General features: G+C 40.2%; 1 protein-coding gene across 1 annotated transcript; it reads left to right on the plus strand.

Moving 5' to 3' along the window:
• The first annotated feature begins 2,563 nt into the window (after positions 1 to 2,563).
• LOC102722356 lies at positions 2,564 to 6,392 on the plus strand. Its single transcript, XM_006646000.2, has 2 exons — positions 2,564 to 3,127; positions 6,096 to 6,392. Exon 1 carries the CDS (start codon positions 2,648 to 2,650, stop codon positions 3,119 to 3,121), a length of 474 nt encoding a protein of 157 aa, XP_006646063.2. The 5' UTR covers positions 2,564 to 2,647; the 3' UTR covers positions 3,122 to 3,127; positions 6,096 to 6,392.
• Positions 6,393 to 14,036: the final 7,644 nt, after the last annotated feature.

Genomic DNA, 14,036 nt, shown 5'->3' on the forward strand with positions numbered 1-14,036 from the left:
AGTAGACAATGAAATACTTTCAACATACTCGTTTTTGTTCCTGTATGGGTGGAAGTAGGCTGGCTACTGCTACATGTTTGATTGGCATGAACCTGATGACTTCAAAACTCTGCTCAGAGCGATCCACAGTCGGACCTTCCTATGCTTTTAATTGCAACTATTTCCTGTTGGCTTGGGCTGGGCAACAGCGATTGGCACGCTCAAGTCTAAAGCAATCATAGGGCAACTGTATCAAATGATTCAGAAATATGTATTCTTTAGGCCTTCGGTTAATCCCAATCATAAGAGGATTTAAAGGGATCAGATAATCCCAATCACAAGAGGATTTAAAGGGATCAGAGAGATTTATTTCACACCTATTGTGGTGTGAAATTATTCTCTCTCAATGTCCTTAAGGGGAAAAAGCGTTTTGTTTCTTTTGGCAGTTGCACTCTGTGTTTTTTTTTCTTGATGCATCTATATCTATTACTATAATAACAACTTTTTCCTACTCAAACAAACAACTCTGAAAAGAAACGTCTATATCTTTTCGTTTCTATTTATACTTATAACTCAAAATTTTAATTTTTAATCTTAAATTTGGAGTTATTTTGTAGGTTTTTCAGTAAAGCTTATTTTTCACCCTTGTCTTTTAAATCACTAAGAATGTATATATAAAAATTTTATTTATAAATTATTTTTTTATTTACAACTATACTGTTTGATTTTTTTCATCCCCAAACACTGCAGCACTTAACTAGAGTGAATTCTTGCCTAGGCCCAACAAGGAAACTATTTATTGGCAGGAAAAAGTCCACCAGAGATCTCTCAACTAATAGACGAGTTTATTTTTCGTCCCTTAACCGGAATACAGAAATGTATACTTCTAAACTTGTAAAATCCATTCAAAAAAGGTCCCTTGGCGGTATTGACTTACTTTTTGACTGGTTTTGATGATGTGGCGTCCGGTGGGTCGCACATGTCATGATATTTTATTTTTTTTTCTTTTTACTTATTTCTTTTGCCTGACTCCTCTATCAAAAGAAAGGGTACAGGCACTAGACAAATTACCTACTGGTAATGTAAAGGGAGGACCAGAGCTGCCACATAGGGCAGTTTTACATCGATTCTCTCCCGTCACTCCCGTGCTCTCATCCCTCTCTCTTCTCTTCACTCCTGGCTCACGCGGACGCAGGCTAAAGGCAGAGTCGGCGGCAACTTGCGGCGGAACGAGGCGGGGATGGCGACGGCCGAGGCAGCGTCCTGGTGGGCGGTGGCTCGCGCAGGTGGCTAGCGGCGACGATGGTCGAGGCAGCGGCGGCATACGATCGCCCGCGCAGGTGGCTCGCGGCGTGGGGCGGCGATGGTCGTGGCAGCGGCGAATGGCGACTTGCAGCGGTCCGCCCTTGCTCTAAAGGTAGACGCGCGCCGGGAGGACGTTGGTGGCAGCGAGGTTCGGGATCGCGTACCGGCAGTAGCTTCCGGCGACGCGCGCCACGGCGGTGTCTTGCTCCGTGACACGCATGGTGCGCCCCACGCAAGGGGAGCGATGCGGCGAGGAGGAGCAGCACGGTGCGGCGCAGCGCCCGCCGCGCCACCAGCGGGTTCCTGGATACGAACGCCTGGCCGACGACGGGCTCTAGGCCGAGCGCGAGGCCCGACAGCATTGAGTAGACGCTCACGTTAGTGAGCCCCACGGCCAGCGCATCGCCGGCGTGCTCGCCGCGCCCCAGGGCCTAGGAGAGCACGGTGACCATGCTCTGGACGTAGGGCAGCAGGTTGAGCACCGAGATGGGCAGGCACAGACGCCTCATCAGGCCATCAGCTTCAGCTCCTCCATCACCTGCACCACCAAGTATCAATACAGAACTACATTTTTGACGTATGGAGGAAAGCTGTGGTGGTTTGCTTCTCGTGCTCGCCATTAGGATTGTGCTGTTTGCTTCTCGTGCTCGCCGTCGCAAGCGTGCTTTGCTTCTCATGCTCGCCTTCGCAGGCGTGCTTTGCTTCTCGTGCTCGCCGTCGCAGGCGTGCTTTGGTTTGTGACGCAATGAAGGAAAGCCGGAGAGCTTGCCGGTGGTGGCATTGACGATGAAATGGGGTACGACGAGCTCGTTGACGAGTTCTTCGCGGAGAGCGGACCGAGGCAATTTCCATACAGCGACCACACGGCGGTGACGAAGAATTTCTTCGACGCGAGGAGAGAGGAATATGAGAGAGAGAGGAGATTGAAAAAATTAAAAAAACTGACATGTGAAATTCATTGGACATCGAGTCAGCAAAACTAATAAAAAATTAAGTCAAAACTGTCGAGGGACCTTTTATAAAAAGATTTGACGAGTTTAGAGATACACATTTTTGGTATTCCGGTTAAAAGACGAAATACAAGCTCGTCTCCAAAAGTTGAGAGATCTTTGGTGGACCCCCTTTTCCTTGTTGGCACTCATTCATCAAGCCTAATCGGGCCGGGCCGGGCCCCTGTTTGGCACTGCAAAAGATTACTAGTATTAAACTAAATTAAAGAGAAAATCAAGCCTTTGACTTGTCGCCGGCCACGATATAACTGTCGCGGTGCGGGCAGCCTCTGCCTCTACACTCTTCCACCACTCCACGTCACCCTCCTCCATTCCGCGTGCGCCCAATCTCAACTCCCAACGAACCAGAGGCGATGGCGACGCCGCCCACCGCCGCCGCGGCGGTCCTCGCCGCCGCCGCCGTGCTCTTCCTCCTCGCGTCGGCGGCGATCCCGCTCGCCCGCTCCGACGCCGACGGCGTCACCGCGTACGACGAGCTCCGGGTCCGCGGGTTCCCGCGGGGCCTGCTGCCGGCCAACGTGCGCGGGTACACCCTCGACGCCGGCTCGGGGGACTTCGCCGTCGACCTCGTCTCCAGCTGCCGGATCGTGCTCCCCGCGGGGAGCTACCTCGCCTCCTTCAGCGACCGCCTCACGGGCCGCCTCGACGACCGCCGTATCTCCGGCCTCAGCGGCATCCGCGTCAGGGCCTTCTTCCGGTGGTGGTCCATCACCGGGATCCGCGCCGACGGCGACGACCTCGTCTTCGAGGTCGGCTCCGTCTCCGCCAAGTTCCCCTCCCGCCACTTCAACGCTAGCCTCGAGTGCCCCGCCAAGGCCGACTCTTAGTACAAGGTACTCACCAGTCTTAGCACCCACAGCTTTGGGATTTTAATCTCAACTTTTCTCACTCTCTGCTTGCTTGATTGTGGTGGCGATGTAATATAAGGACATAATCTTATAGAATTGTTTACTTAGTTTTGTAGTATTGAATTGTTTCATCTTTATTGTTCGGGATAATTTGTTTCTAAACAATTTCGGTTGATGATAATCACTCCACTTAATTGAAGAATATAGAGAGCTGATTCCAAGATTTGTTCAAAAGTAACTTTTAAATATTTCCTTGCCTTGAAAAGAACAGTCCCACGACATTGTAGGTTTTATGTTGTAATTTTCCCAAGCATTTGGACCTAGGAGAACCTTAAATAGAAAATTGAATTTTCTCGAGCTCGAAATTCACTAAAATGAAAACATAGTGTTAGCTCTGTATGAGTTTTTTCGTCTGAAATACAATATAGGCTTGCTTTATTACAGTTTTCGTCTGCCAGAAATGATAGTAAATTAGTCCGGTTTCTACAAATGTCCGTCATGCGTCATGGAACTTGTACTTTATGGCTGAACTGAATTTTAATATACTCATAGTTGAAATTACTTAGACAAAATGCTGTACATCAACTGTGCTGCATAATTACTGTATAGTAGAATCTGTTCACATCACTGAGACATTTCCAAGTGATTATTACCCTGAATATCCCCTCTCAAAAATTCAAATCATAGTGTAGCTAGCGTGTTGCATTTTTTTTCTATCTATATGCACTTTAGTACATATAACTGGATCCAGCAATGAAACTTCCACAATCCAACCGATGAATGAAATGAATTAAAACAATTATACCACATGCATCTAGTTGTTTTAGCTGCTATTACTGGTGATTGTGCATAGCTTCTGTGCAGTAATGTCTTTGATAAATTAAATGGATATACTTGAGTGACATGCCAAGTATGAAAAAGGAGGCATCGTGGGACCTTGGCACTTGGGGTACATGTACCTTATACACAAACAGGATACTGGATTTAGCCTCCAGTTTTCTGTGTACCTTATGAGAGAATGTGGTAATAACAGGGGTGAATATGGTGGCAGCACAAATTCCTGACCGTACCGAGACCTGTTTCTAGCTATATAACTTTTTTTTTTCTAGTTTCTGTGAAGTGACCACTGACTAGTTAAATTCATCACTATGGAAAATTCCCAACCGTACCAAGACCATTTCCGTAGAAGTGATATTGTTCCGACTGTTTTCATCCCTAGATATAAATATACGTCCAGAGGCACAATTATTATATCACTGGAAACAGAAAAAATTAGCTTTCAAGATCTCAAAAATACTATATCACCAAAAGGACCAAGAACAGGTTCGAAATGCTATGGGAATAAAGGCTTGTATTTTGTCCTGAATACAGTTTGTTCCTTCCTACTTATTAGAAGGATAAAGTCAGAAAACCTGGTAATCTGTTTACAGAAATTCTCATGAGCAAACATTATACAGTGAGCTGATTAACGCTCAAAGGCCCTTTCCTCTGGTCTTTTGTGGGCTTTCTACTCTAACTACAGCTTGGTCTGGTGGTCATACAGTGGAATAGTGACAAGCATGCTGGGTGCGCTGGTGGTAGCCCCACTGGATTGCAACTGATGATTGCATATAGTAGTTTGCAAGTGAAGACCAATTACTGTTTCTTAAGTTTATGTAGTGACTAGTGACTAATAGAAACCTTTGCTATCTCGGCTGTAGAGGACGGTTGGTACCAGTAGCAGATTCATCTTGGAAACAGAAGTGTCAAGTGTGGTAGAGTTAGTGTGGTTCTGTGGTGATGCCTTGAAGGGGCGTGCTTTGGATCTCAACTAGAGGGTCAGTTTGTGTGCTACAGATCGAGTAGCTGTTGATGGTATCATTGAGATGAAGAATAATGGCAACAACGTCTTAGCAGCCTGAACATTACCATGACAAATCATGATGTAGATGAACCACTATAATTAGGGGTTCATAAGGATTACTGCGAGTGAGATTTAATTGCTGCCGCTCAACTAGATTTCTGTAGGACATGCTCTCCTAATGGCCACAAGTCCTTTGAACATCAAGCTCTTTCACTAGTTCCACCTACCATCCTTCTACTACTGCCACTTTATTTGACTAGTATGAACTTTAGTGAAAGGAACAACAGATTAGAACAGAACAGTAATATGTAATTTGTAGGTTTGGGTTAGATGCCATCAGGTTTGGCTTGTACACATGCATTCTTTTTTACTTGTGTGAATTCCTTGCTTTAACAGTGGATTGCAAAGAGCTGTGTGTGATTTCCTTGTTATCAGGATATAATCATTACTATTGTGTTGTTTTGTATTGTTTTAAAAGATCACAGTTTTGTGTAGCTCCATAAACTGAGTTATTGTAGGAAGGTATATAGACTTCTTGTCCGCTTTTGTGCATAACAAAAGTATGCAACATGTGTTTCCCTTTTTTTAAAAGAAAAGTTAACATTCATTTAACTCACTTTGCAATAGAGGAAACATGTTTTAATTTTGAAAAGATGTTGTGTGGACGATAGTAGCTTACTTTGCAATAGAGAAAACATGTTTTAACTTTGACAGGACATTGTGTGGATGCTATTTAGGAGAAGAAAGAAAAATCAAGCTCACAAGGTCACAGCGAAAGTCGAAAGATACACTTGATTGCTTTGCCCTTCTGAAGTCAAGCAAGCTCATGCTGTGTCTTAATGCGTACACACTGAAAGAAAGCTTAGCTACGGATCAGGGCTCAGTGATGGGATTATGGGAAGCATTGCGGGAGCAGAAAAATCAAACAGCGACTGCTAAATAAATTAAAGCAACGTGACAATTCGAAACGGACACGTCTCAAAGGATCGATTTCTTGGAGATCTGTCAAAACAAAGCTGATTAGTTGCCAATTTTATCTGACAGCGACTTGAGATGTGCTTCTCTGAAACTGATTAACGAAGAATCTCATCGTTTTTTCCCCCTTTTCAGGTGCTGGCGTTGTACTCCTTAATATGGCATCATGAAGCGGCTTAGGCGTCAGGTTTTCAGCGTTCTCTGTTTCGTCGTATTTGTCTGTAACTATTCGTGTATAAGGCTGAAATGCTGAATTGTTAAGCTGGCCGCCCCACGCAAACAAATTGGAACAATGCTTGTAGCTTTTGTAATACTATGTTGATACCCACCTTATCTATCGCCGTTGCAGTCTGGAAGTAAAGTGTAAAAGACTCTGATGCATAGTATTACCTTTCCAAAATATAAATATTTCTACGTATATCTTAACATGAATCTCTGGACTTTGGAGGTTTTGACAAACGTGCATAAATGTTTTTACTTTGGAAAGAAGATAGTACGTAGGGGGTGATAGTTTATTTTTTTTGGGATGATCAAATGATATATTCATAAACAAAAATAATTTATGAATAAAATTATTATATACATGTTCTTAGCGAACAAAGACCGAAAAATAAACTATGGTGAAAAAAGCCTTTAAACAATTTTTAATTTAAGTTTAATTTATAATCATAAGCACGACGACAAGGTGACGACACAAGGTATGTTGGCCCAACAATAACACTACCATGTCCAAATCAAAACCAGTCTGTGCTGATGTGTACTGGGCGCGTTCGAAGCTAACTAAGCAACTAGTCTAGTTAGCTGCACATAAAGCAAGGAAAGTTAGTAACACATGATTAATTAATTATTAATTTTTGCAAACTTAAAAAATAGGTTAATCTGATTTTTTAACAACTTTTATATAATTTTTTTTAAAAAATAGAGTTAAATTTGAAAAGCGTACACTGAAAATTTACTCGGCTTGGTCAGGTGCGAACGGCCCTGAATGGCGGCTCTGTGTGAAACAGTGTACAGGAGCCAGATGTCCGAGCGAGTTTGGGGCATCTGTGGTTGAACGTGGATTGCCTGGGGTGCAAGGTATACAGCGAGTCCGAAAAGAACAGAGAGTGACCGATTGATTAATCAACGGAGCAGGTCGAAAATCTCCAATGGGAGATCCTGTGCAGTTAATTTCCTCGCTTGATCGATGGATGGCCGCCGAATAAATGTTTTTCTTTGCACGTGCATGCATATCCGTTCCGCATGATCCTTTCGGCTCTCGACTTTTGCTTGTTGGCTCGTTGGAGAGTTGATTATAGAGTTTTCTTTATGATCATGTGCTTTAAAACCGTGAATAATAGATAAATTATTTTTCTGTTACTTCGTTTATTCTCATACGGTTAATTATTGCAATCTCAATTGTGGTTACCTGTGATTTATCTTATCAGGCAGGTTACTTCACTATCATCACGGTAACTTCGTGCGATAAGCTTTCAGTTTTTGAAACTTGTAATTTTCACAATAGTCCTACGGTTTCCTATGGTAAGCGTGAGATAACCTGTACCAAGACGGTAGCCCGTACATCTTTTCGTTTATACTTATAAATCAAATTTTGAGTTTTTAAACTTAAATTTAGAGTTGGTTTTGAGGCTTTTTCACCAAATTTTATTTTTCAGTATTAACTTTTAGATCACTAAAATATGTATATAGAAGTTTTATTTATAAATTATCTTTTATTTGTATATGCCACCAAAAGGTAATCATGTTGAACTCCAAATCATCCTGGGCCTAGGGTGGAGTGTGTGTGTGGGGTGGGAGGGGGGGCACCCGGCTATACGATTCAAAAATAAGCAAATGGGCGATGGATATGGCATATTGGATGCAAACTGCATGCACCCGAAGAAAAACAATGAAATGTGTCATGTTCTGTGGCTCCGGAGTGCCTATCCGTCGGTACGTGCTAACATGTTTGAAAGCAGCAGCACCACAGGGCACATCCACAATCACACCAGCCGGGCACGCATCGTCCCGAGAATTCTCCGTCCATGTTGCGCAAGCCGGTGCGTCACCACGCGCGGCCGGGGTGGGCAATGGTGGGGTCCTAGGCCGGGTCCGCCTGTTAAGGGTGATAAGATAAGTTACCAGCATAAAAAAAAGTAATTGATTAGTACATAATTAATTAGTTATTAATTATAAAAATAGATTAATATGATTTTTTAAAATAACTTTTTTATAGAAAATTTTCGTAAACAATAAGTCGTTTTAGCGGTTTGGGAAGCGTGCGTGCGAAAAACGATAGAATCTGGTTAAGTTAACTTGTATCCGAACGGCCCTAGTAGCTTGAGGCGATAGGCACATGGTGGGCAATCCGGTCGATCGGTCGGCTGGCCGAGAGCAGCCATGCGTGAAGTTGGATATATTGGCAGGCATGGTTACCCGAACCAAACGCATCAAAAGTCTGGACGACCATCTCCCATCCAGGCATATCCCACCAACCAAACACAACCTTAGATGAGTGAGTAGTAAAGTTGCTATCCTTTGTCCCTTCCAAAAAAACTTCACTTGTTGCTCATCTTATTTGTTCCACAAAGATTTTTTTAAAGTAATTATTGCATTGAGGTTTGGTAAAATAGAGGGAAATATATTATGATTTGAAAAGGTAAGAGACCAATGTATTGGGTTTTAAAAAAAAGTTAAAGGACATTCTAGTCTTTTTAACTTTGTATAGATAGATATGTAAGGTAGGCTAAAAACAAAATCTTTTTTTAACATAAGATATATTTTAGAACAAATTTTAAAAAATACTACAATCTAGAATAGAGAGCACACAGTTACATCAAGAATGCCTAAGCTTACAAATAGAGTGCTATCTCTAATACTTTGGCAAATCTGTAAGCCGATGTCATCAAACAAATTTGCGATCCTCACCGTAAAACCAGCATCGGTGATAGGACATCCAACGACCCAACGGGCAAATCTGCATAGATCTTTATTGAAGATCCATGAATTCTGTAGCTAATTAGCTAACAAAGAGGTAGGAAAAAGCAAGAGACTCTGGACAACCCTAATTCTATCGACATAAAAAATCAAATCTTAATCCGTCCAATAGACATAAAACTCCTAAAATTACAAGTGATTATCAAGATAAGGGTCGCTGTCCCCCTCATCACCGACAAGTTGTAGGGGATAGATGGAGAAAGAGGACCAAGAGCGACAATGGCTAAGGTCCTCGCAAATCACCAAACGAGTTGTTGTGTCGAGAGAGCGACTCTTATATGTGTGGTGTGTGGTACGGTGTTCTAAAATATCTTTATGGCCAAATTAAGAAAAGAACACTTTTGGTTATATTAAAAATAGTTATTTTTTTCATATTGTAATCTCTCCGTTTTTTATTTGATGACGCTGACTTTAAATCGATGTTTGACTATCATATTATTGAAAAATATATAATTATTGATTGACGTTGACTTTGAGTTTTTTATATATAATATTCAACACAAACGAAAGCAACAAAATTTGATTTGATTTATTATTAAATGAACTTCAATGATGACTTATAATTTTATATATTTACATAATAAATTTGAATAAACGAACTATGTAAAAACAATGTAAAATAAATTTAAAAGTTTACAACGTTAAATAAAAAACTGAAGCGAGTATTAAAATGTGCTCCATTTTCTTGCAATTCATTCTACAGTGACATGTCCCTGTGAGAATGAGGTACTAGCTGACAAACACAAACAGAACTTCATCAATCTGTACTTCTGTAGCCACTCCCAGTTATTTTTCGCCACTTGACTTTCAAATCAATAATGTAGTTTCGTACGATGACTACAGTGTGACGTTGATGACAACTAGATTTAATTGCGCGAAAAGTTGAGCTTTGGACGTATACGGTGGACAGATCGAACATGAACAAGTTGTCCACGTGATGAAGATGTGACTGGCCTGAATTTTGCAGCTGCTGATCCTGACCAGCTAGCGTATGCCTTACATTATTTTTTTTTAATCTTTGCTTAACTTTCTGTGTCTTACTAGGTATATGGTGCCATCCATGTATGACCTTTTTGGCTCCAACGAGACCATGTCGGCATGTATCGCTAGCAATTAATAAGATATCGGTTCAAAATCTTTGTGCATATCTTGCCCCATGAGATCGTGAGGTGCACACATCATTATATTATAGGAAAGGCTGCGTTCTTAATTAATTTCGTATCGGAATCTGACCTGCCATGGAAAAGAGGGGTCATTAGTTCACAAAATCTAATTTAGTCTATTAATCGTTGGACACACATGGCTTCGAAGTGGACTCTGCATGGCAAAGCTTATTTAAGCATGCTGATTGAATACATGAAAAAATATACATGCTCTATTTGTATTTTAATAGATAGCACCGTTGATTTTTTACATACGTTTGACCTATTTAAAGATAAGAAAATAACAAAATACAAGTTATACCAGTTAGTTATAAATCCAATCACAACAAAATATATTATAATTATATAATTTTAATAAGATAAATGATTAAACGTGTGCCGAAAAGTCAATGGCTCCATCCGTTAAAATATGAAGGGAGTACTACGTTTGTCTTAAAAGGTACTTCTATAGTAAGATACATTAATTAGGCTAAAGATACACGCAATATGGCATATCAATACTTCCAAGAAATATCAATTAGGACTAAGAAATTAGTGTTGACCTAAGTGATATCGGGAAATGGATTCTAATCCCTTGATCGAGAGGAGATCCTTTGTTTTGGCATATGATTTTTTGTAAGATATATTAACATGTAATATATCACTTTATAAACATGTATATTCTTATTCGATCTCTATACATAGAAACAAAAGGAACAAATAAAACTCTGATTATTGTACTCATAGTCAGAGTGATATATATATTTTTGTAACTTGTAGAAGTCAAATATGATATTTAATGTTTGTGTAATATATAGCACGTTATATATTAATATATTTTACCAATTTTTAATATTGTTCTCAATCCGCATAGAGCGCCGCTGGTCGACAACACACAAATCACACGTCAAATAATGCAAAAACGAAACATATATATCCGCGCGCATTACCCTCCAGCTTTGTTTTACATATACAATTAAAGGTCGTAAGATATATAGCTTGATCTACAATATATTATGCGGAGTTGCTTGTCTAATTAAGACACGTCGATCACTGTTAGAATAATTAAGCATCCGTGGATCAGAGATCAATGATAGCGCTGCATGTGCCACGTTTGTTGTTATCGGTTCATGTAATTAATTAGTGCATGTACCTGACACCAGTTCACACCTTCCCTGCCAAACGACAAACTACCACTTTTCCATGATCCTCCTAGCTAGTGGCCAGCTAGCAGCCGAGCAGAGTCACGCATTTATCTGGAATCCCTCCGTTTTCAGCTGGATATATTCAATTTGGATTTTGGAGTTCTGCCAATTTCGGATGAAGATTTATGAATAGAATGGAACAAGTTGCATCTTTTGTCTTGTGTTAGAGTGTTTAAGACCTTTTGTTCCGTTATTTTCAAGTTTTGTGGTTTACACAATATTTTATGCAAGTGAATATAGCTTTTCCGAAGCAAAAGACTGGCTATCCATTATTAAAAAAAAGGAATGCAAGCCTTTTGAGCTCAATTTCCCAAAACCAATATAAAAAACACACCGAACTAACCAGAACCAAAACTGATTTATTCGGTCACTGGTTTAGTCACCAATTGGGACCTAAAGGAAATATTTTTGTTTAATTCAGTTATAGTTATCGGTTAACCAAAATAACCGAAATAAATGTTAATAATAGTACATCAAAGCCTAGTAACCCACAAAGTCCATTAAATTGTGCAAATATAATGCTACATTTGTTGATATATTTATGATTTGTTGTCATCTTTGGTTATCGAACTATTAAAAAGGACATAAAAAGGGAAGGTGCTGTCAATTTTTTTCAATTCATATTATTTTTTTTGTTATAACCCCAGTTTGTCAAATTTTGGTCATGACCAAAACCGAAACCGAATTGCTCAGTCTTTGCTTTTTCTGTAATTTTAGTATTGACTTTCTATAACTGAAAATTTCCCCCGTAACCAAACTAATCGAACGCCCATCCCTACCTGGAGGAGACCTCTATCAATGAGGAATTCTGGGTAGGCAGTTCGTTCCTCTTCTTTTGCCTCCCGTATGCCTCTATCCTTGACTCCCTCATTCATCAAAGTTTTATGTTGCCAGGCTTTTGGTCGCGATCCTCCCTAAGCTCATACTACCGCGCGCTCCTATCTCTCCCCTTCCCTCCCTTTTTACATCTAATTAAATGTGGCAATCTATGTTGGAGGAGGGAGATGTTGTTGGCTTTGAGGTGGGTGGGAGGGAGAGGAATGGAGTATATAAAAGGAACAAGGAAAGGAATTACTAATACGTGGGCCCTAGTGCTAACCCATTCATTTTATTACCATGTATATATGCCACATCAAGACAAGTTGTTAATTTTATCGCCACATATGTGAGACATCAAACTGAATTTGATTGGCATTCGAGTAGGGGATGATTCATCTGATTTGAAAATATTTTGTGGGGAGTACAAATGTCTGCTATTATAGTTCAGGGGGGTATCAGAACCCCCTCGCCTCCCCCCCCCCCCCATAAACTGCATCTAATTCAAGTTGAAGCATACAACTTTTGATGCTCCCTAGCTAGCCCCTATATGCAGGCTAGATTTATTAATTTTACTTTTATTATTATTCCCTTTGGTGAAAAGAAAACATGGATGACTACGGTACTCAAACACAACCTTTTGACAATAAATATCTATGATAAATATTACTAAAGTATATCTCTTGAGGAAAATCTACATGAATGATTTCATACACCAAGCATTTAAAAGGGAATTGATGCTAAAATCTTATGAAATTTGACTTAATTAAACATGTCCAAAACGGCACGCACATGTTCAAATATAGCGGGCCTATCTTGTCTGTACTTTTCTTTGCGACATCTTGTTGATACTATTTGTTGAAGAGGGTGTGTGTAAATATGTGTCGAGTTGATTGGAAATATAGTTTGTTCTTGCTTTCTTGGTTGAATCATTTTCTGTTGTGTCTAGAATTCTCCTCGATCATTAACTGTCTGAAAATTCTTAATAGATTAATTGGTTCTAATATGTGCTTACCCACAAGAGAAAAAGAAATTAAACCACTGCACGCCAGACATGATGACATCGTTTGGAAACAAACATGTGGTTATACTGACAGGTTATATATAAAATCACCATTTGACTAGAGAGATTGAGTTATTCTTGGATACCCATCCACTTCGTCTTGTCCTCTGTTGAAGGCAACGTTGGCAATCCACATACTCTCCTGCTGTCAGCCACACAGGCAATTAAGTTCTCACCACACAGTTCTAATCAAACTCACATTGATAGGTCTAATGGTCTATCTCATAAGACATATATAAGAGATCTTTTTCGATGATAAAAAAATATTCAGTGTCTAAATTAAATCAAAACATGTACTCACTTTGTTTCAAATATAATCATCATTTCTAGGCTGTTTAGAAGTGATTAAGGTTGAGGAGAATAGACTCGTGCCCCTCAATAAATTAGAAACGGATGGGTTGGAAAGAGAGGTGAGGATAAAATGGGTTTGAATATAAAGTAATCAATGGGATAAGTGAGAGTGATAGAAATGCTTATATGGTCCGTGATTTAAATTCTAGAAATGATACATTTTGGAACGGATGGGGTCAGGGGCGAAGCTAGAGCGAAATAGAGGGGGGGTGCCACGGGTATCTGAATTTGGATCGGATGAACGAATATATGGTGAAAATTCATAAATTTTAGTTAAAAATTTTTTTCGAAGGAGGTTCCTGGGAACCCTCCTTTGTATATGCAGCTTCGCCACTGGATGGGGTACCTTGCATAGTTTATAATTGCTTTGTATAGAGTCACTAAACTAGAAACAATTAGAATCTCTAGCGGCTATACATAATTGCTTTTGCACAGAGTTGCACTATTTATAATTGATTTTCTTTGAGCTACCCAATTATGTTCTACAATAGCGATAAACATCATATATAGAGAGGCCAAAACC

The sequence above is a fragment of the Oryza brachyantha genome, chromosome 1 (assembly GCF_000231095.2).
Source record: "Oryza brachyantha chromosome 1, ObraRS2, whole genome shotgun sequence".
In the NCBI taxonomy this organism is placed as follows: domain Eukaryota; kingdom Viridiplantae; phylum Streptophyta; class Magnoliopsida; order Poales; family Poaceae; genus Oryza; species Oryza brachyantha.